At 44.0% G+C, this 20,926-nt stretch overlaps 3 protein-coding genes across 3 annotated transcripts in view; 2 read left to right on the top strand and 1 right to left on the bottom strand.

Annotated features, from left to right (window-relative positions):
* Positions 1–202: 202 nt before the first annotated feature.
* LOC136331921 (zinc finger protein 420-like) lies at positions 203–19,860 on the top strand. Its single transcript, XM_066271086.1, has 6 exons — positions 203–338; positions 3,635–3,766; positions 3,987–4,202; positions 4,713–4,854; positions 12,262–12,335; positions 14,640–19,860. Exons 3-6 carry the CDS (start codon positions 4,188–4,190, stop codon positions 17,178–17,180), a joined length of 2,772 nt encoding a protein of 923 aa, XP_066127183.1. The 5' UTR covers positions 203–338; positions 3,635–3,766; positions 3,987–4,187; the 3' UTR covers positions 17,181–19,860.
* LOC136331922 (zinc finger protein 420-like) overlaps positions 300–20,926 on the top strand; it is a 122,892-nt gene continuing 102,265 nt past the window's right edge. The window contains exon 1 of the mRNA XM_066271088.1: positions 300–338. The gene's annotated coding sequence lies outside the window, so the exon portion shown is untranslated. The remainder of the gene's footprint in view (positions 339–20,926) is intronic.
* On the bottom strand, positions 10,253–10,810 carry LOC136328829 (large ribosomal subunit protein eL39-like). Its single transcript, XM_066264819.1, has 2 exons — positions 10,695–10,810; positions 10,253–10,301 (listed from the first exon to the last, which is right to left on the bottom strand). Exons 1-2 carry the CDS (start codon positions 10,799–10,801, stop codon positions 10,253–10,255), a joined length of 156 nt encoding a protein of 51 aa, XP_066120916.1. The 5' UTR covers positions 10,802–10,810.

Genomic DNA, 20,926 nt, shown 5'->3' with positions numbered 1-20,926 from the left:
GTTCTACAAAACACCAACCCCTGAGAAAGGTGGGGTGGACCCCACGACAGAGTCTTTTGGCCCCGCCCATTTATCCAGCTGTGTCGGCTACTGAATTGTCAGTATTAATCCGCCCACCGTGGAAGCGCTCATTCAAACGGTAACGCCTATGATCATTTGTGTCGATGCGCACGCGCAGTTTCTTACAGAACCGGAAGTTGCTGTGGAATTGCGTGGTCGCGCGGTTTCTGGTGACGGTCTCCCCGGTTTAAACCTGACCCTCCCCATCCCCATTCCTGAACGCGGGGAGCCTGAGGGTCGCTGCGGACGCCGAGAGCCCCGCTCCCGAGCCCCCAGCGGTGAGTGCGGAGTCCCGGTGAGAGGCCCCGAGCCTGCTCGCTTCGCTGCCGGGTGGGGGCTCCGCGTCGGTTTCCGGGGAAACAGGTGGCCCGGCCTGTGTCCCCCCGCCGTCGGACGTGGGAAACGCCCTGCCGCAGGGTTTTATGCTTTGGTCCCGAGGGGGCAGGTCCCGCCCCCGCGCTATTTAAAGTTCCGGGAGACGGACAGTGTGCGCCCCTCCCCCGCCCGGTCTCTCTCGGCCCGTGGAGCCCGGACTGCCCCCCCTACGCCCCCGCCCCCGGGCCTGGGGACCTGCGGACCCCCTCCTGAGACCCCACCGCATTTAATAAGAGGCCCGGGTCCAGGAAGAGCACACTCACCATGGGGTGGAGATTCAGGGGGAGAAAGCGGGGTCCTCAGAAGAGCCCCCGGCCCCGCGCGGGGAGGCTGTGTGGGAGCGGCGACAGCGAAGGGGCCCCGGGGACGCGCAGAGCGGGGCTGGGAGGGGTCGGGACGGAGAGAGACACGGGAGGGGAGGAGAAGTCAGTGAGGGGCCATGAAGAGACTGCCACGTGGGGGTGCGGGAGACGGGACCGCGACGGGGAGAGTGACAGTAACCGGGGAGAGGAGCGCGAGGGGAAGAAAAGGGAGAAACCCCGAGGAGAGGGGGGGGGGGGCCGGAGAGAAGGGCGCAGGGAGGGGGCTGGTGAGCAGAAGTGGGGGAGGAAAGAAAATTCTTTTTTTTTTTGGCCCAACGGATTTACCTTTTTTATTATACATCTTACATGTAATTTATTAAAAAGGAAAAAACCTATTGAGATGAATCTTTTGATTATCTGCTTTCTTGCACTAATTAACTTTTAAAATAAGCATTCGTGATATCTCATAACCACAGCTTATAATTGTTTTTTCCTCTCTTAAGTGAGAAGCACGTAGGCAGTAATACACTACTGCATGCACCCCTACCGGAATTCACCTTGCAAGTCCACTTGGGGCAATGCTCTGCCCATCTGGGGCTGTTGCTCGACAGTAGAGCTATTTTAGTTACTGAAATGAGGCATGGAGCTATCCTCAGTCCTTGGGTCCACCTAGCACAAAAAGCCATGGCTGCAGAAGGGGAAGAGAAAGATAGAGTGAAGGGAGAGGGGGAAGGTCACAGAAGCAAATGTTTGCTTAACCTGTGTGCCCTTAACCGGCATCGAACCCAGGACTTCCACGTAACAACCCGATGCTCTCCTGTTGAGCCAATTTACCAAGGCCATAACGAGAGCTTATAATTTTTTTTAACTTTTTAAAAATTTATTCATTTTTTAGAGAGGAGAGGGAGAGAGAGAGAGAGAAGAGACAGAGAGAGAAGGGGGGAGGAGCTGGAAGCATCAACTCCCATATGTGCCTTGACCAGGCAAGACCAGGGTTTCGAACCGGCGACCTCAGCATTTCCAGGTCGATGCTTTATCCACTGCACCACCACAGGTCAGGCCCAGAGCTTATAATTCTTTTTTTTTTTCTTTTCTTTTCTTTTTTTTTTTTTTTTCATTTTTCTGAAGCTGGAAACAGGGAGAGACAGTCAGACAGACTCCCGCATGCGCCCGACCGGGATCCACCCAGCACGCCCACCATGGGGCGACGCTCTGCCCACCAGGGGGCGATGCTCTTCCCATCCTGGGCGTCGCCATATTGCGACCAGAGCCACTCTAGCGCCTGGGGCAGAGGCCAAGGAGCCATCCCCAGCGCCCGGGCCATCTTTGCTCCAATGGAGCCTTGGCTGCGGGAGGGGAAGAGAGAGACAGAGAGGAAAGCGCAGCGGAGGGGTGGAGAAGCAAATGGGCGCTTCTCCTGTGTGCCCTGGCCGGGAATCGAACCCGGGTCCTCCGCACGCTAGGCCGACGCTCTACCGCTGAGCCAACTGGCCAGGGCAGCTTATAATTCTTAACGGAGTATGAGGCAGTCTCAAAATTTAAATATTTAATCCTAGAAGTCATCACATTAAAAAAGAATCCATATACTTTTCCTTTTAAATACATTGAATCAAGTTTAAATTCTGAGCCCTGCATCCTTTTTAGCATCCATCATATGTAGAAACAGCTATTGGTACTTAGTAAAGTATGTTAGGCTATTTCTTTGTGCACTTGGTAAGGATGTCTTATCTTAGCAGTCACAGCCTTGTGTCTTGAGTTCATCAAATCTTCAGAAGCATTTTCTTTTTTTCATGTCATTTGTTGAATGGAATTAGTGACTAAAAAGGTGAAACAGCCCTCACGGTATCGAGAAGTGTGAAGTGTGCTGGGTCTGATCCCCGTCAGCCAGTGCTGCTGAAAACAGCTCTGAGGGAGCAATGCAGGCTCCACAGGGATCTAGATAAAGATGCCATATCATGGGCCCCACTGCAGACCTGCAGAACCACAACTTAGAGTTTAATAAGCATGCACATCCCCAAGGGATCTGTGTGCTTATTAAAGCTAAAACCATTCTCCTCTGGGGTCCTATTAGATGGCTTGATTTTTAAGAAAGGACATCACCTGCACCATCCCCCTCAAACTTAGAGAGCTGCTCTGGGTGGAGCAGCATTGCTGTTTTGTTTAGTTCTTTATTTTTTCAATTGAGTAGTGAGGAGGGAGGGAGAGAGAGAGAAAGGAGAGAAGAGCAGAAGCATCAGCTCGCATATGGCCCAACGGATTTACCTTTTTTATTATAGATCTTACATGTAATTTATTAAAAAGGAAAAAACCTATTGAGATGAATCTTTTGATTATCTGCTTTCTTACAGTAGTTATTAACTTTTAAAATAAGCATTCATGATATCTCATAACCACAGCTTATAATTGTTTTTTCCTCTCTTAAGTGAGAAGCACGTAGGCAGTAATACACTACTTCATGCCCAATGGATTTGCTTGATCAGGCAAGCCCAGGGTTTTGAACTAGCAACCTGAGTGTTCTAGATCACCACTTTATCCACTGCACCACCGTAGGTCAGGTAGCATTGTTTTCATGAGCTGTTTCAGGTGATTGCAGGGTGAGCCCAGGGATGAGCAGGAAGGATCCTGGAAGCATTTGGTTCTGTTTTTGTTTTTATATGATAAATTTTATTTAGAATTCACAGAAGTATCCTGACCAGGTGGTGTCACAGTGGATAAAACATGGGACTAGGATGAAGATGACCCAGGTTTGAAACCCAAGGTCACTGGCTTGAGCAAGAGGTTACTCGCTCTGCTGTAGTCCCCCCCCTTCCCCATCAAGGCACATATGAGAAAGCAACCAAAGAACAACCAAGGAACTGCAGTGAAGAATTGATGCTTCTCATGTTCCTTCCTTACAGCCTGTCGGTACATATCGGTTCTGCTCTCTGACTCAACAATAAAAATAAGTCACAGAAGCAGAAGGGGGCTCAAGGAAGAAGTTTCAAAGGCAGAAGAGGAGCCCTCAGAGCTTAGGAGAGAGACAGGGAAAGGTGAGTGGGGAGGCACAGACATACTGCAGAGAGGACAGTACCCAGGATGCATTAGTGAGAGTGGGGAGCAGGGATGGTCAGGGGAGGTGACAGGGTGTTGTGTTGGGTTTGGGCGTTCAGGAGAGCAGCGCCCGTTCTCATTGCTGTGGGAATGCGTGGACGTCTGAGGGAGGACGGACAGGTGAAGACAGGAAAATAATACAGTGTGGTCTCCCTGTAGGAGCACTTTTGGCTGACTCCAGTGAGGAAGGACAGGAGAGTGTGACCTTCTCAGCATTTCCAGGTCCTCCTGTCTGTGACTGAGGTGGAACTGGATAAAGGAGCTGTGTGGACACCTGTGGTGGCACATTCTTGAAGTGCAGACTTGACTCCTCAACATATTGTCACTTGAGGAAAAAAGGCAGAACAGGACCAGGACAGAATGGCTGCTTCTCAGGTAAGAGATGTGTCCTGGGCAGAGGCTGTGTTTGCTTTTCCTCCTAACCTCAATGGATTTTGGACCTGCAACCTGTAATTCTCTACTTCTGATGTTCCTGCTTAGTGAGGTAGTTCCCAATTCCTTATTTTTTTTATATTTTATTTATTGATTTTTGATAGAGGAGAAAGAGAAACCTGGAGGCCGAGAAAGGGGGATAAGTGAGCAACATCAACTCATAACGGGTCGCTGGCTCAGCTATGGCCACCTGGTCAAGGCTCGTATCAGAACGTAGTTAATGAACAACTAAAAGTGCCACAACATGAATTGATGCTTCTCATCTCTCACAAACCAGTTTGTGTGACCTGTTTCTCTCTCAGAAACACTCAGCCAAAAATATATGTTGCTGGGTGAAAATGATCTTACTGGATCAATTTCTCCTAGGCCAGAACCACTTCCAACCGTGTTTTCATGTTGCATGACGTTATAAACTCAGGCTGTGGACTCTCATTAATGTGTCTTTGACTTTAGGAACCGATAACCTTCAGGGATGTGACCTTCAGGGATGTGGCTGTGGATTTCTCTCAGGAGGAGTGGGAATGCCTGGACCCAGCTCAGCAGAAACTGTACACAGATGTGATGTCGGAGAACTACAGGAACCTGGTCTCCCTGGGTGAGGATGACTTCCTTCCAGAGCTTATTCTGTACCTGCTGTGTTTTGATACCTTTATTAGGGGGAACATCACGTGGGAGCTTCTGCCTTGCAGGGTATATTTGAGAGTCCTGCCCTCAGGAACAAATATGTGGATTTGTTGGTGTAGAAACAAAGGCTTCATGATGCACATTAATTAGAACTCAGTGTATGAAAACTTACCTGTTGTCTATGATGATTAAGATGCTATCAGAAAACTATTTTGGAAAGTTATTTATCATTTACAACAACATGGACAGACCTTGATAACATTATACTGAGTAAAATAAGTAAATCAGAAAAAGCTAAGAACTTTATGATTTTATACAGAGGTGGGATACAAAATTAATACTCATGGACAGAAATAGGAGTGCAGTGGTTACTACGAGGAGGGTGAAGGGGGAATGAGAAAGATTGATAGGAAGGTGGGGAAGGGTAAGGACATAAAGTAGGACAAATATATAAGTGGATGGAGGTTGATTTGAGTTTGGATGATGGGTATACAACGTAATTGACTGTTCAAATGATGTGGAGATGTTTGCCCAAAATCTCTGTACTGTAGTGACCAATATCACCCTCTTCAATTTAATCAGCTAAAAAAAGAGGGGTGGGAAGTTATTTTCTAGAACGTAATATTGTACTATGTCTTCTCACCTGGGCACAAAATGACTTAGGAATTGGAGCTGGGAAGGAAAATGACAGTATCCTTTCACCCAGGTAGGTGGGATGAGGAAGCAGGTGAGACCGGCAAGAGACCTAAAGGTCCTGGCGAAGGCCAGACTTTACAGTGTGGTTGGGAAGCTGCTGCAGTGGAAAGGGCTGTGAGAGGCCCAGGTTTATTCTGGTTGCTGTCAGAGAGGGACAGCTTGTCTCCAACACATCCCGTGCTCCTGCATCCTCGCAGGACTCTGCTTTTGTTCCAGTGACCTCTGTCATCACATCAGCAGTGGGGGCCAAGTTTTCCCCTTGGACTGAGCTGCCATGATGACTCCTCTTCCATAGCTTTGGGGACCACGAAATACATGTGCACATACCTGAGGAATTACATGATAAGCTCTTTTTTCTAATATGGAGTTTTTGACAAAAGTGGTTGAGATCCTCAAGTTGGGTGCAGAAATTTTAGGAATCATCAGGACAGATGTCACGTTTTCAGATGTATATTTTCTTTTTTTTTGACAGAGACAGAGACATAGAGTGGGACAGATAGGGACAGACAGACAGGAAGAGAGAGATGAGAAGCATCATTTCTTCGTTGCGGCATCTTATTGTCCATGAATTGCTTTATGTGCCTTCATGGGAGGCTACACCCAAGTGAGTAATGCCATGCTCAAGCCAGTGACCTTTGGGCTCAAGCCAGCGACCATGGTGTCGTGTCTGTGACCCCATGCTCAAGCCAGCAATTCTGTGCTCAAGCTGGTGAGCCCACGTTCAACTAGTGACCTTGGGGTTTTGAACCTGGGGCCTCCGTGTCCCAGTCCAATGCTCTATCCACTGCACCACCTCCTGTCAAGTAGATACATCATTTCTAATCCTATGGAGGTTTCCCACAAGACCCTACAGAGTGTAGACTCTGAGTTTGTTACAACACAAAGCATCTCCTGAAAGTGTTAAGATCTAATTCTCTGCTTTAATTCAAAATGTTCTTTTGCTTAGTATGAATTATCTTTACAACTCTCAGGTCTGGGCCCTGGCTCTTTGGCTCAGTGGAAAAGTGTCGGCACAGCATGTGGATGTCCTGGGTTAGATTCCACTCAGGGAATACGGGGAAATGACTATCTGCTTCTCCACCCTCCCCCCGCTTCTTTCTATTCCCCTTTCTCTCTCTCCCTCTCTTTCCTGAAGCCATGGCTCTATTGGTTCTAGTATATTATCCCTGGGCTCTGAGGGTAGTTCTGTGGTGTCTGTGCCTCAAGCGCTAAAAATAGCTCAGCTGTGACCATCATCCCAGATGAATAAAACAGCCCCAGATGCGGTTTTCACCTGGATCTCATTGGGGTGCATGCATGAGTTTGTCTATCTCTCCTCCTCTAACTTGGAAAAGAAGAAAAAAGTATTCCAGTCTGTATTTTTTAATTGTCCACAGTAATTTCATGTCTTTATGTATCTCAGAGTTCTTCCATAATTTACTGTCATAGGTGACCTAAGGTTATTGCCCAACAGGTAGGAAAGTGTCCATTGTTATTTGCTTTTGTCATCACTGTCATTCTGCAGTTCTCTTGTGCTGTTGAGAGCTGTCCAGGACTGTGTCTGTTGGGCAAATAAGTTTAAAATAGGTGTTTGGTTTGCTCACTTATATTTTGCCTAAGTGTTGCAATGGCGCTGGGTATCTCTGTGGGTGCTGGCCCTCAGAGCAGTAGATTGCACATTGTGGATTACCTTCCATCTTGGGAGGGGCCGTTGTAAGGCTAATGCTTACTGAAGAAGGGTGTTGTTGCCCCTGTCTTTTAAGGAAGGGCAGAAGGTATGCTATGGAGTATAGGCTGTTGAGGAGGAATCCTGAGGGAGAGAGAGAGTGCTGAGGTATGTGGTGGGGGCCTTTGATTCCAGGAGAAACTGGAGAATGTGTCAGGGCTTTGGGAGCCACTGAATGAGAGGGAAGAGAGGGTCCTTGTGTGTGTGCTCGTCTGCCGGAACGAGCCTTTAGTAAACGGAATGGCCCACCAACTTTTAGCTCCACTGATGCTTCACCGTCTGCGGAATACAGTGGGAACTTGCGTGAACAAGATGGTGGAGGCCACAGGCCTTACACTGTCATTTCCTGTTTTCCCTTTTTGATGAGATCTTGGTCATATTTGTGGCTTTGGATTGACAAGTGCTGATACAGTATGCATGATTTTTCTTCTGTAGTAAAAGAGGGATACAGCATTATAGCTCACTTCATATTTAAGAAGCGGCTTTGTTCCTTAAGTGTACTTCAGGGAAAAGCAATGTGTTTTTTAATTTGCTTTCTCAGCATGTTTTTTTTTTTTATCATAGTTTGTATTTAATCTGGAATGCTTAAAAGTTCTCTCCATATTTTACAACTTTTGAATGGTTTTTGTAAGGGTCCTGTACAGGGCACCTTGATATCCAGAGCCCTCCTTTAAAATTAAAATTCTCATCCGCCTGACCTGTGGTGGCGCAGTGGATAAAGCTTCGACCTGGAATGCTGAGGTTGCTGGTTTAAAACCCTGGGCTTGCCTGGTCAAGGCACATATGGGAGTTGATACTTCCTGCTCCTCCCTTCTCTCTCTCTTTCTCTCTCTGCTCTCTAAAATGAATAAATAAAGTTTAAAATTCTCATCCCCTACTGTGAGGTTGTTGTTCATTGTCTTGCTATTCTGTCACTTAATAGCTTCCTGGCCTTCATTTTGAAGTGTAGCAAAAAGTTTATCTTTACAGAAATGTCCGGGAAGCTTACTTTGAAAAGGGACCTGAAAATTATGGGCGTTTATAGCACAATAGTTTGTAAAAGCCTAGCCAGGGGTCCAGAGGCACTATTTTCTGATAGGTCAGCCAGCCTGCATTGGCTTGTTTGAAGCGTTGGCCAGCCTCGTCACCCCGGGACCTTTTGAACTTGCCCAGAACTCCTTTAGAGAGTTGAGTTGGGAGATAAACAATTTGGAGAAGCTTTGGCAGCACTGTAATCCACATATGAAAAACTACTACCTTGTTTCTATAGAGTCATGACATCAGTGGTAATTTGCAAGACCCCTGACTAAAGTATAAAAACCTGATTCGAACCCTCCCTGTCACCGATATGGCTTTGATTTGTCTTGGCATACTTGCATCAGGCATATTAAATAAATTTTCCATTTGGAATGTACTAAACGTGAGTTTTCAGTTAGGCCTTCCTAGTGCCCATCCATTGACCCAGGTAGGGGTTTAGCCTCTCACTTGGGTTACGGTGGTCTGGCTGGAGTTCTTTCCAGGTCTGGCCTAGTCAGGGGTTTATATCAATCCACCAGTTTTCAAAGGAGACTGACCTATGCTTTCCCCTTCCCTAGTGCACTGGCAACCCCAGCTTTAACCTTTGTTTCTTTATTTAGAAATGAAGGCCATATGTGTGTGTGAAGTGGATTACAGCCTACTTCTTTTCAATGTTCTCCTCAATTGCTTGTGTGTGTGTGTGTGTGTGTGTGTGTGTGTGTGTGTGTGTGTGTGAGACAGAGGGATAGATAGACAGTAAAGGAGTGAGATAAGCATCTTCATTTTTGGGTTTTTTTGTGGGTTTTTTTGTGTGACAGACAGAGGGGCAGATAGGGACAGACAGACAGGAAGAGAGAGATGAGAAGCATCAATTCTTTGTTGTGGCACCCTAACTGCTCATTGACTGCTTTCTCATATGTGCCTTGACAGGGGAGGGAGGGCCCAGGGGTTACAGGAGACCGAGCGACCCCAGCGACCTTGGGTTCAACCTGGTGAGCCTTGCTCAAACCAGATGAGCCCACGCTCTAGCTGGTGACCTTGGGGTCTCGAGGCTGGGTCCTCCATGTCTTAGTATGACGCTCCATCCACTACGCCACAACCTGTTCAGGCTCAATTTGTTTCTATGGCACCTTTGTTTTTTCTTGATTGCTTTCTCATGTGTATCTTGACCAGGGGGTACAGCAGAGCGAATGACCCCTTGCTCAAGCCAGCAACAATGGGGTTATGTCTATGATTTTCTGCTCAATCCTGCAACCTCGGGACTTTGAGCCTGGATCCTCTGCGTTCCAGTCCTACACTATCCACTGCATCACCTCCCACTTAGACTGTTTCATCTGTTTTTTTATTATTCAGTTTAGAAAGGGAGAGAGAGAGAGAGAGAAAAGGGGGGGCAGGCGTAGGATGCATCAATTTCCATATGTACCCTGACCAGGAAGCCCAGGGTTTCAAACCGGTGACCTCAGTGTTTCAGGTCAATGTTTTATCCACTGCGCTGCTACAGGTCAAGCCCCTTCATCTTTTGACCCAGTCTTTCAACCTCCCCTGCCTTCTTGTAACCATCACTTTGTTCACTGTACCTGTGGGTCTGTTTCTGGTTGTTTCTTCATTTATATTGTTCTTTAGATTCCACATATAATTGACATCATATGGTACATGTGATTTTCTGCCTGACTTATTTCCCTTAGCACAATATTTTCTATGTCCATACTTCTGCAAATGTAAAGATTTCATTCTTTTTTTGCCCATTTCACATTTTTATTCACATTCTTTTTTTTAGCAGTTTAAAAGGTCTCACATTTATTACTGAACCAGATCCTATTGCAAAAAATTTTATCATAGACAAAACTCATTTTCCCAACAATTTCCCAGTTAAAACATCCAACTTTCCCGACAGCAGTGCTCTTTCCAGTGGTTTATGAGATGCAGGCAACATGAATACAGCATCAATGTGAGCCATCTCATGTGTGGTTCCTTATTGACCAACTTTGGTTCTCCTCCAATGTCTCCTCTTAGAGTTGTACCTGATTTTTTTTTTTTTTTTTTTTGTATTTTTCTGAAGTTGGAAACAGGGAGGCAGTCAGACAGACACCTGCATGCGCCTGACTGGGATCCACCCGGCACGCCCACCAGGGAGCGATGCTCTGCCCATCTGGGCCGTTGCTCTATTGCAACCAGAGCCATTCTAGCGCCTGAGGCAGAGGCCATGGAGCCATCCTCCATGCCCGGGCCAACCTTGCTCCAGTGGAGCCTTGGCTGCGGGAGGGAAAGAGAGAGACAGAGAGGAAGGAGAGGGGGAGGGGTGGAGAAGCAGATGGGCGCTTCTCCTGTGTGCCCTGGCCGGGAATTGAACCCGGGACTCCTGCACGCCAGGCTGACGCTCTACCATTGAGCCAACCAGCCAGGGCGAGTTGTACCTGATTTTATTACCAGTTTTTATCCGAATCCATTGGTGAATGGGCCAGTTCTGATTTTGTTTTTTGGCTAGGAACCTCTCAATGCTGAAAGTCTTGTGAGAAGACATGGCGAGGAAGAAACAACCATATGCACCACGATGGTGGAGTGGGAAAGCTATTCACATTCTTGGTGTTGATTTTTTTTAAGATGACACTCTACCTTGTTTTATTTATTTTTTTTACCAACAGCGACAGACAGCAAGGGTTAAAGAGATGACAAGACGTAACTTATATCTTAACTTATATTTGAGTCAGTTCAGTTGTTCCTAGAATAATTTTTATATGTGCCTTGACAAGAGGGCTCCAACCTGTCCAGGGACTCTGTGCTCAAGTCAGCAACCTTGAGGTTTAAGACAGCAACCATGGGATCATGTCTATAACCCCACTCTTTTTTTTTTATTTTTTTTATTTTTTTTATTTATTCATTTTAAAGAGGAGAGGGAGAGACAGAGAGAGAGAGGAGAGACAGAGAGAGAGAGAGGGAGGAGGAGCTGGAAACATCAACTCCCATATGTGCCTTGACCAGGCAGGCCCAGGGTTTTGAACTGGCGACCTCAGCATTTCCAGGTCGACGCTTTACCCACTGCGCCACCACAGGTCAGGCTATAACCCTACTCTTAAGCCCATGAACCCTGTATTTGTCAAACTGCTGTGCCCCCAATTTAGGCACCAATGGTTTTTTTTTTCTTTTGTGACAGAGACAGAGAGACAGACAGATAGGGACAGACAAACAGGAAGGGAGAGAGATGAGAGGCATCAATTCTTTGTTCTGGCCCATTAGTTGTTCATCAATTGCTTTCTCTCATGTATCTTGCCTGGGAGGGGGGCAGATCAAGTGACCCCCTTCCTTTCTCAAACTGGTGAGCCTTGCTCAAACCATATGAGCCCGTGATCAAGCCAGCAACCTTGGGGTTCTGAACCTGGGTCTTCTGCATCCCTCTGTCCACTTCACCACTGCCTGGTCAGGCCGATGTTAGTGTTTTAAACCTGGGTCTTCAGTGTCCCAGGTCAACTCTATCCACTGCACCGCCCCTGGTGTGGTCTAGTGACCTTGCTCTTCAACTTGAGAGCCTGCACTCCAGTCAAATGAGCTCACATTGAGACCATGGGGATTAGACCTGGGACTTCAGCAACCCAGGTTGACAGTCTATCTGTGCACCACTGCTGGTCTTGTTTATTTTGTTTTTTATATCTTTTTCAGTACTGCAGTCTCTGTGTGTTTGAACAATTACTCACTTTTTAAAAAATAGTCTAAAATGCATTCACCCAGTGCTGCTGTTCTCTTGGCGCCCTGTGTCATGCGGAACAGAAATAGCCTTTCAGGAAGCTGCAAAGCAGCAAGTTCATATTGCCATTGTGTGCCTGGGTGTTTCAGTAGATAATTGTCAGTAATGGAAGCAAGTTTTCATTCCTCTCTGATGTGACTTCATCAATTTTTCCTTTCTTGGTCTTGCTTTGACCTTTGGAGTTCTCAAAATGTAATTTTGTCAATAATTGCCAGTAGGTCCATTTATTTTGTATCTTTCAGCTGTGCCATCTGAAGACAACAAGACCTTGTTACAAAAGCCAGGACTAGAAGATTTCTTCTCTAAAACAATACTGGTAAGATATAGAAGGTGTGGTTTTGATACTGCACACTTAATGAAAGCCTTGGAATTTTAGGAAAAGTGGTGAATAGAAAGAATATAAATATGGGCAGAGCTAATCTCAGGCAATTATTTTTGTTGTTATATATTAATTTAGACAGAGAAGAATGGGGAGGAGCGAGAGAAAGACAGTAACAGACAGAAACATTGATCTATTTGTGCCTGAACAGGGATTGAGCCTGCATCCTGTGCACACTGGGGTTGATAGTAAAACCAACACAGGGTTCTAGCTTCAGTAGTACAATTATTATTATTAATTTTTTAAATGGTTATTGAACTCTGACCTGTTAGCTCAGTTGGGTAAGAGCATCACCCTAAAAACCAGGTTGTGGATTTCATCACTGATAAGGGCACACACTATTTAGAGAGTGCATGACAGGGTTGAACCCTGTCCAGGTCATCATCATGTCCCTCTCCCAGTCTGAAGCCTTCTGTGCGGTGACAGCCACTGTCTTTGAAAGCCCAGGGCCTCACCCTGGCGTGCCGGACTCCCTCTGACATTCTCCCTGACACCCTTCACACATTCATTTGTGTCACTTTCCCTCCCCCTGGCCCTTGCTCATGCTGTCCCCTCAGCCTGCAGAGCCCTCCTCACCCCTGTTTCCCCCTGTCCAAATCCTGTTCAACCTTTAAACCCAACTCCAATGTGGATGCTTCCTTTCTTCCTCCTTTCTTTCTCTCTGCCTCTCTCTGTCTCTCTAAAATAAGAAAATAGATTAAGGCCTGCTATGTAGATCGACTGGTTTGTTGAAATGTTGTCCCGGAGCACAGATTTTGCCAGTTTGATTTGTTGGTCAAGGCTCATATAGGAGCAACTCAATATTCTTGTGACTCCCTGCCTCTCTCAAAAAGAAAAAAAAAACATTTATTGCATTGATTTTAGCCAAAGAGACAAAGAGAAAGAGGTGGAGAAAAACAAGAACATCAAGCTGCTCCGTGCATGTGCCCTGACTGGGATTTGAACCAGCAACCTCTGTGCTTTGTGATGGTGCTCTAACCAACTGAGTTATCTGGTTAGTGCAAGACATTATTTGTGACTAACTCTTTGTTTTCTAAATAGGTAAAAAATATTGCATGTTTAGAAAACCCCTCTTTAATTCAGTTATGGTGCATATCAGTTAGATTCTAAACATAAAGCTCTGTCCTGGCCAGTTTGCTCAGTGATAGATCATTGGTGCCATGTGTGGATGTCCCATGTTTGATTCCTGGTCAGATCACAGAGGAGAGCCAACTATCTGCTTCTCTACCTCTTTTCCTTCTTTCTCTCTTTCTCTCTCATTTCCCTTCCCACAGCCATGGCTGAAATAGTTGGAGAGTTTGTGTTGGGGTCTGAGGATGGCTCCATGGTCTCTTTTCTCAGGTGCTCAAAAAATGGCTGTGGTTGCAGCCCTGGCCAGTTGGCTCAGTGGAAGACCTTTGGCCTTATGTATGGATGTCCCAGGCTTAATTTCCTTTCAGGGCACACAAGAAAAGTGGCCATCTGCTTTTCAAATCCACTCCTTTTCCTTCTATCTCTTTCTTGCCCTCTCGCAGCCAAAGCTCCACTGGAGCAAGTTATCCTCGGCACTGAGGATGGCTCCATGGCTTTGCTCCAGGTGCTAAAATAGCTTTAGTTAAAATGGAGGAATGACCCCAGATGGGCAGAACATCATTTCCTAGTGGGCTTGCCAGATGGATACCCTTCGGGCACATGTGGGAGTCTGTCTCTCTGCCTCCTTCCTTCTCACTTAAGAAAAATAGAAAGAAAAAAAAAAGGCTGTGTTGCTGAGTAACAGAGCAAGTGCCCCAACAAAGCATAACCCCCTACTGGGTTTGCCAGGTGGATTCTTGTTGGGGCACATTTGGGATTCTGTCTTTCTGCCTCCCATCCTCTCACTCAAATAAATAAATAAAAAACATCAAAAATTTTCTCTTACATGTTCTTGAAAAGGAAATCTGGAAAGTCTAGGAACTTCTATAATCTGGAGTAAATAATCATTTGATTTGTTTTCAATGTATGGTGAAAAATAACTTTGAATCAATGATTTCTATCATTTAGAGATTTATCATGCACATGTAAAATTATTATGTGATCAATTTATGAATGCCTTTAAAAACGAATCCTTATTCTTCCACCAAGACATAATATTCTTTAAAATTGTATACAGCCAATATTGTTTAATACTATATGTATCACAGAGTAGTTATTTGGGAATAAGTATATATGTTAAATAAAATTATACCTTTCACTAAAAGCATATCTTTCTTTGACAATTACCAGAGTACACATAATGGAGACAGAAGTTATCAGTGCAATGAACATTGGAAAAACTTTAAACAAGAATCAATTTTTCATCAAAATGAGAAAACTCCATTTCCAAAGAACCATTATGAACACGGAAAAGTGTTTGACCACATATCACACTGTAGTAGTGATCAGATTATTCATGTTGTGGACATAAAAAATGAACAAAGTAAATGTATCAAATCTTTTAAGGAATCTTCAAATCCTACTGAAGATGAGAATATTCATAATGAGGAAGAATCCCACACTTATAATTTATGTAAGAGAGCTTTCAGTGAAATATCCAGTGTAAATAGACTTATGAAAGTACATACTACAGAAAAAAATTTTAAAAATGAAGAATTTGGTAAAATGCTTAATTGGCATTCATACCATAGTTTACATGAGACAAATATTAACACTGAAAAGAGACCTTATAAATGTAGAGAATGTAGCAAAGCCTTTACCCTTTCCTCAACTCTTACTGTACATCAAAGAATTCACACGGGAGAAAAACCATATAAATGTAGAGAATGTGGCAAAGCCTTTAGCTGTTCCTCAACTCTTACTGTACATCAAAGAATTCACACGGGAGAGAAACCATATAGATGTAGAGAATGTGGCAAAGACTTCAGAAGTTCATCAGCTCGTACTAAACATCAGAGAGCTCACACTGGAGAGAGGGCTCATAAATGTTTAGAATGTGGCAAAACCTTTATTCAGAAAGAACATCTTACCATACACCAAATAATTCACATGGGAGAGAAACTGTACAATTGCAGCCAATGTGGGAAAGCCTTTAACGTCCCCTCAGCTCTTGCTATACATCAAAGAACTCACACAGGAGAGAAACCATACAAATGTAGTGAATGTGGCAAAGCCTTTAAGGATTCCTCAACTCTTCTTAGACATCAAAGAACTCACACAGGAGAGAAACCATACAAATGCGGACAATGTGGCAAAGCCTTTCATGACCCCTCAAGTTTTACTTTGCATCAACGAATTCACACAGGAGAGAAACCATACAAATGTAGAGAATGTGGCGAAGCCTTTAGAAGTTCATCAGCTCGTACTAATCATCAGAAAATTCATACTGGAGAGCAGTCCTATAAATGTTTAGAATGTGGCCAAAACTTTACGCGAAAATTACAACTTACGGTACATCAAAGAATTCACTCGGGAGAAACACCGTACAAATGCAGTGAATGTGGCAAAGCCTTTAAGGATTCCTCAACTCTCGGTAAACATCAAAGAACACACACAGGAGAGAAACCATACAAATGTGGAGAATGTGGCAAAGCCTTTAACAATTCCTCAACTCTTATTGTACATCAAAGAACACACACTGGAGAGAAACCATACAAATGTGGAGAATGTGGCAAAGCCTTTAACAATTCCTCAACTCTTATTGTACATCTAAGAACTCACTCAGGAGAGAAACCATACAAATGTAGTGAATGTGGCAAAGCTTTCAGCTATTCCTCATCTCTTACTAAGCATCAGAATATTCATTCTGGAGAGCAGTCTCATAAATCTTTAGAATATGGCAGAAACTTTATCCTAAACTCAAACTTTACTGTTCATGAGGGAATTCACACAGGAGAGAAACAATACACATGTAAGGAATGTGGAAAAGCTTTCAGTCATATCTCAGATCTTGCTAAACATCATCAAATTCATACTGGAGAGAGGTGTCATAAATGTTTAGAATGTGGCAAAACCTTTACCCTAAAATCACAGCTTACTATACATCAAAGAATTCACACAGGCGAGACACCATACAAATGCAGAGAGTGTGACAAAGCCTATAGAAATTCATCAAGTCTTACAAAACATCAGAAAAATCATACTGGAGAGAGGCCTCATAAATGTTCAGAATGTGGTAAAAACTTTACCGTAAACTCACATCTTAGAAGACATCAAAGAATTCACACAGGAGAGAAACCATTCAGTTGTAGGCAATGTGGTAAAGCCTTTTACCAATCCTATGCTCTAGCTCAGCATGAAAAAACTCACACAGAGGAGAAACCATACAAATGTAGAGATTGTGGCAAAGCCTTTAAAAATTCCTCAACTCTTAGGAGACACCAAAGAACTCAAACAGGAGAGAAACCATACAAATGTGGAGAATGTGGCAAAGCCTTTAAAAATTCCTCAACTCTTATTAGACATCAAATAACTCACACAGGAGAGAAACCATACAGATGTAGAGAATGTGGCAAAGGCTTTAAAAATTCCTCAACTCTTATTAGACATCAAATAACTCACTCAGGAGAGAAACCATACAGATGTAATGAATGTGGCAAAGGTTTTAGGCAATCCTCAAATCTTACCGACCATCAGAGAATTCACACGGGAGAGAAACCGTACAGATGCAGACATTGTGGCAAAGCTGTTAGAACTTCATCAGGTCTTAGTATCCATCAGAAAATTCATACTGGAGAGTGGTCTTATAAATGTTTAGAATGCGGCAAAGGCTTTTTTTGGAAGTCACATTTAACTATACATCAGAGAATTCACATGGGAGAGAAATCATAGAAATGTAGAGAATGTGGCAAAGCCTTTCGAAGCTCATCAAAAGTCACTCAGCATAGTGTTTGTACTGGTGAGGAATACTTTAAATGTGGCCAGTGTGGAAAAGACTGGGTTTTTCTCCAACCTTCTGAACATTGGGGACTTCTTACTGGTGAGAAGCCCTTGCAATGAAAGCATATGGCAGAGCCTTTGGCCATTTCTCAATTTTTATTTTATTTTTTTGTATTTTTCTGAAGTTGGAAATGGGGAGGCAGACTCCCGCATGCGCCCGACTGGGATCCAGCCGGCATGCCCACCATGGGGCGGTGCTCTGCCCATCTGGGGCGTTGATCTGTTGCAACCAGAGCCATTCTAGCGCCTGAGGCAGAGGCCATAGAGCCATCCTCAGTGCCCGGGCCAACTTTGCTCCAATGGAGCCTTGGCTGCGGGAGGGGAAGAGAGACAGAGAAGAAGGAGAGGGGGACGGGTGGAGAAGCAGATAGGCGCTTCTGTGTGCCCTGGCCAGGAATCGAACCCGGACTTCTGCACGCCAGGCCGATGCTCTACCACTGGCCAGGGCCCCATTTCTCAATTTTTAATGAACATCGGTGACTTCATATTGGAGAGCAGTGCTGACACTGTAGTGAATATACCACAGACTTTGACTGATCCTGAAACCTTAATTAAGATAATAGATTTCATACTGGACCGAAATCTTACATTTTTAAAAAGTGTAAATAAAGTTTTTGGTTGGCAGGGGGAATCCTAGTCAACATTCAAAAATTTATTCTCAAGCCTTACAAATATGGATGTTTTGACAAAACCTGAAATAACTATTCTTATCCTTCTGAGCAATAGAATAAATACTGGAGAGTCACCTTGTAATTCTATTTTATTTTCTTTTTTTTGTTTTGTTTTTTTTTTATAGAGAGAGTCAGAGAGGGATAGACTGGGACATACAGGAATGTAGAGAAATGAGAAGCATCAGTTATTAGTTTTTCATTGTGACACCTTAGTTCATTGATTGCTTTTTCATATGTGCCTTGACCATGGGGCTACAGCAGACAGAGCAACCCTGTGCTCGAGCCAGCGACCTTGGTCCAAGCTGGTGAGCTTTGCTCAAACCAGATGAGCCTGCGCTCAAACTGGTGACCTCGGGGTCTTGAACCTGGGTCCCCCTCATCCCAGTCTGATGCTCTATCCATTGCACCACCGCCTGGTCAGGCTTACCTTGTATTTCTAAAGTATGTTGCAAAGCCTTTCATCTGCGCTGAAAACTTGGTAAACACTGCAGAATTAAGGATGGGCATGAACAGTAAAAATGTCAGTAATTTAACAAAACTTTTAAACTTTGTTCAAGCCTTCTTGAGGATCAGAGAATTAAGCCTTAAAATGCAGTTTATGGTAGAAAGTCTTTGCCCTTATACATATGTTGCTCAATATCTGACAATAGTGGATAGAAGAAGAACAAAGAATACTGGAAGCTTTACATAGTGTGTGAAACTTACTCGACAACACTGTGAGCAACAGAATTTCTCACACGTTAGGGCTTTCACCATGTATCACCTTAGATAAATTTTCTACATAACTTAACAAAACCTCACTGTTTTGGTTTATTTTTAACAATCCAAAGTTATCTCTAGAATACTGAGGATTCTCTAAATGTATTGTGTTAAACGCATATGCTCAGCCTGACCAGGTAGTAGTAGATAGTGTATCAAACTGGCTTGTGGAGGACTCTGGGTTCAAGGACTTGAGGTTGCCAGCTTGAGTGTGGGCTCACCAGTTTGAGCACAGGGTAGCTGGCTTGAGTATGAGACAACAGACATGACCCATGGTCACTGGCTTGAAGCCCAAGATCACTGGCTTGAGCAAGGAGTCAGTAGTTTTTCTGTAGCCCTGTGGTCAAGGTATATATGAAGAAGCAATCAATGAACACCAAAGTGCTGCAGTGAAGAATTGATGCTTTTCTATTTCTTTCAGTCCATCCCTATCTGTCCCTCTCTAATCTGTGTCCAAAAAAAAAAAGGAAAAAAAGGCATGTGTTCTCACTTCTGCTTCTCTCTTTTGGCTTTCTGCGAAGGCCTCCATGGATAGACTCAGGCAGGCTGTGTTGTTCCTCCAGGGCTTGCGACTTTCGATGTGTCTGCTTTTATGTCCCTTGTGGTCTCTTGTGTAACTGCTGCTCACCCTCCAATATTGCAGTGTTCTGCTTCACAAATTTTACAAAGTGAAGAAAATTCACTCTTGTATAATTAGGAAGTTTTTTTTGTTTTGTCTTTTTGTGACAGAGACAGAGAGACAGAGACAGACAGATAGGAAGTGATGGGAAGCATCAGTTCTTTGTTGCGGCAACTTAGTTGTTCATTGATTGCTTTTCCATATGTGCCTTGACCAGGGGACTACAACAGACCGAGGGACCCCTTGCTCAAGCCAATGACCTTGGGCTCAAGCTGGTGAGCTTTGCTCATAGCAGCTGAGCTGGTGTTGAAGTTGGCGACTTCGTGGTTTTGAGCCTGGGTCCTCCATGTCACAGTGCAATGCTCCACTGTGCCATTGCCTGGTCAGACAAAACTTTTTTTAAAGTTTTGAGCCTATATATGTATTACTACACGTTTTTTTTAACTGCACGTAAACAAATTTACATGGTTTGATACACAAAAATGCATAACATGCATTTGTAACCTGAAGATGTAATGTAGGAGAACGGGGACTGAGAATAAAGTAATGTGTCTTCATAAGGATATGGAAGTAATGTTTCAACATCGGTAATTCAACAAAAGTGATCAGTTACTAGCCAAGTAGAAACGTCAGAAATTTCTAACTGAATGACTTTCTGTACATTGCATTTCTGTACATTGCATTTCTGTACAATTAACGCTTTTCCTATCTATGGTGATGAGTTTTGGTTATAGAAACTCATTATACAGTCATCTCTTTTAGTTTAATACAAAACCTACTATGTTTTCTTATTTTGTGGGTCATGGACTGTTGCTTATATGACCTCAGATTTTAAAAAATAATTAAAAAAATATATAATGGCATAGAGAAATCAACTGGGAAGTGCAAGATTTCACAGACATATGAAATTTCATTTTCTTTGGTACATTCCATTTTTTTAAAGACAAAGTTAACAGGGTGACATTGGTCAAGCAGAGTACAAAGATTTAGAGAAAATATCTGCACATCATTTGGACAGTTGATTATGCTGTATACTCATCACCCAAAGTCAAATCATCCTCCATCAGTCTATATTTATTTCCCTTTATGCCCCTCCCCCTAACCCCTGATAACCACTGCACTCTTATCTATGTCCATGAGTCTCAATTTTGTGTCCCTCCTATGTATGGAACCATATAGTTCTTAACTTTTTCTAATTATTTCACTCAGCACAATGTTATTAAAGTCCATATAGGATGTAAATGGTACAGTGTCAACATTTCTTATGGTTGAGTAGTATTCCATTGTATATATGTATTAAATCTTCATCTCAAGTCCTTTATTGAAGAGCATTTTAGTTCTTTCCATGTCCAGGTCTCTGTGAACAATGGTGATGAACATGGGGGTACATGTGTCTTTATGTACCCATATTTTTTTGTTTTGTATTTTTCTGAAGTGAGAAGGGGGAGACAGAGAGAGACTCACGCATGTGCCCAACCGGGATGCCCCCCACATTCCCACTAGGGGGCGGTGCTCTGCCCAACTTGGGTGTTGCTTTGATGCAACTGGAGCCATTCTAGCACCTGAGGTGGAGACCATGGAGCCATTCT

This window comes from Saccopteryx bilineata, chromosome 3, assembly GCF_036850765.1.
Source record: "Saccopteryx bilineata isolate mSacBil1 chromosome 3, mSacBil1_pri_phased_curated, whole genome shotgun sequence".
Classification (NCBI taxonomy): Eukaryota; Metazoa; Chordata; class Mammalia; order Chiroptera; family Emballonuridae; genus Saccopteryx; species Saccopteryx bilineata.
Note: the sequence above shows the minus strand (reverse complement) of the source record. Positions and strands in the feature narration are given on the sequence as shown.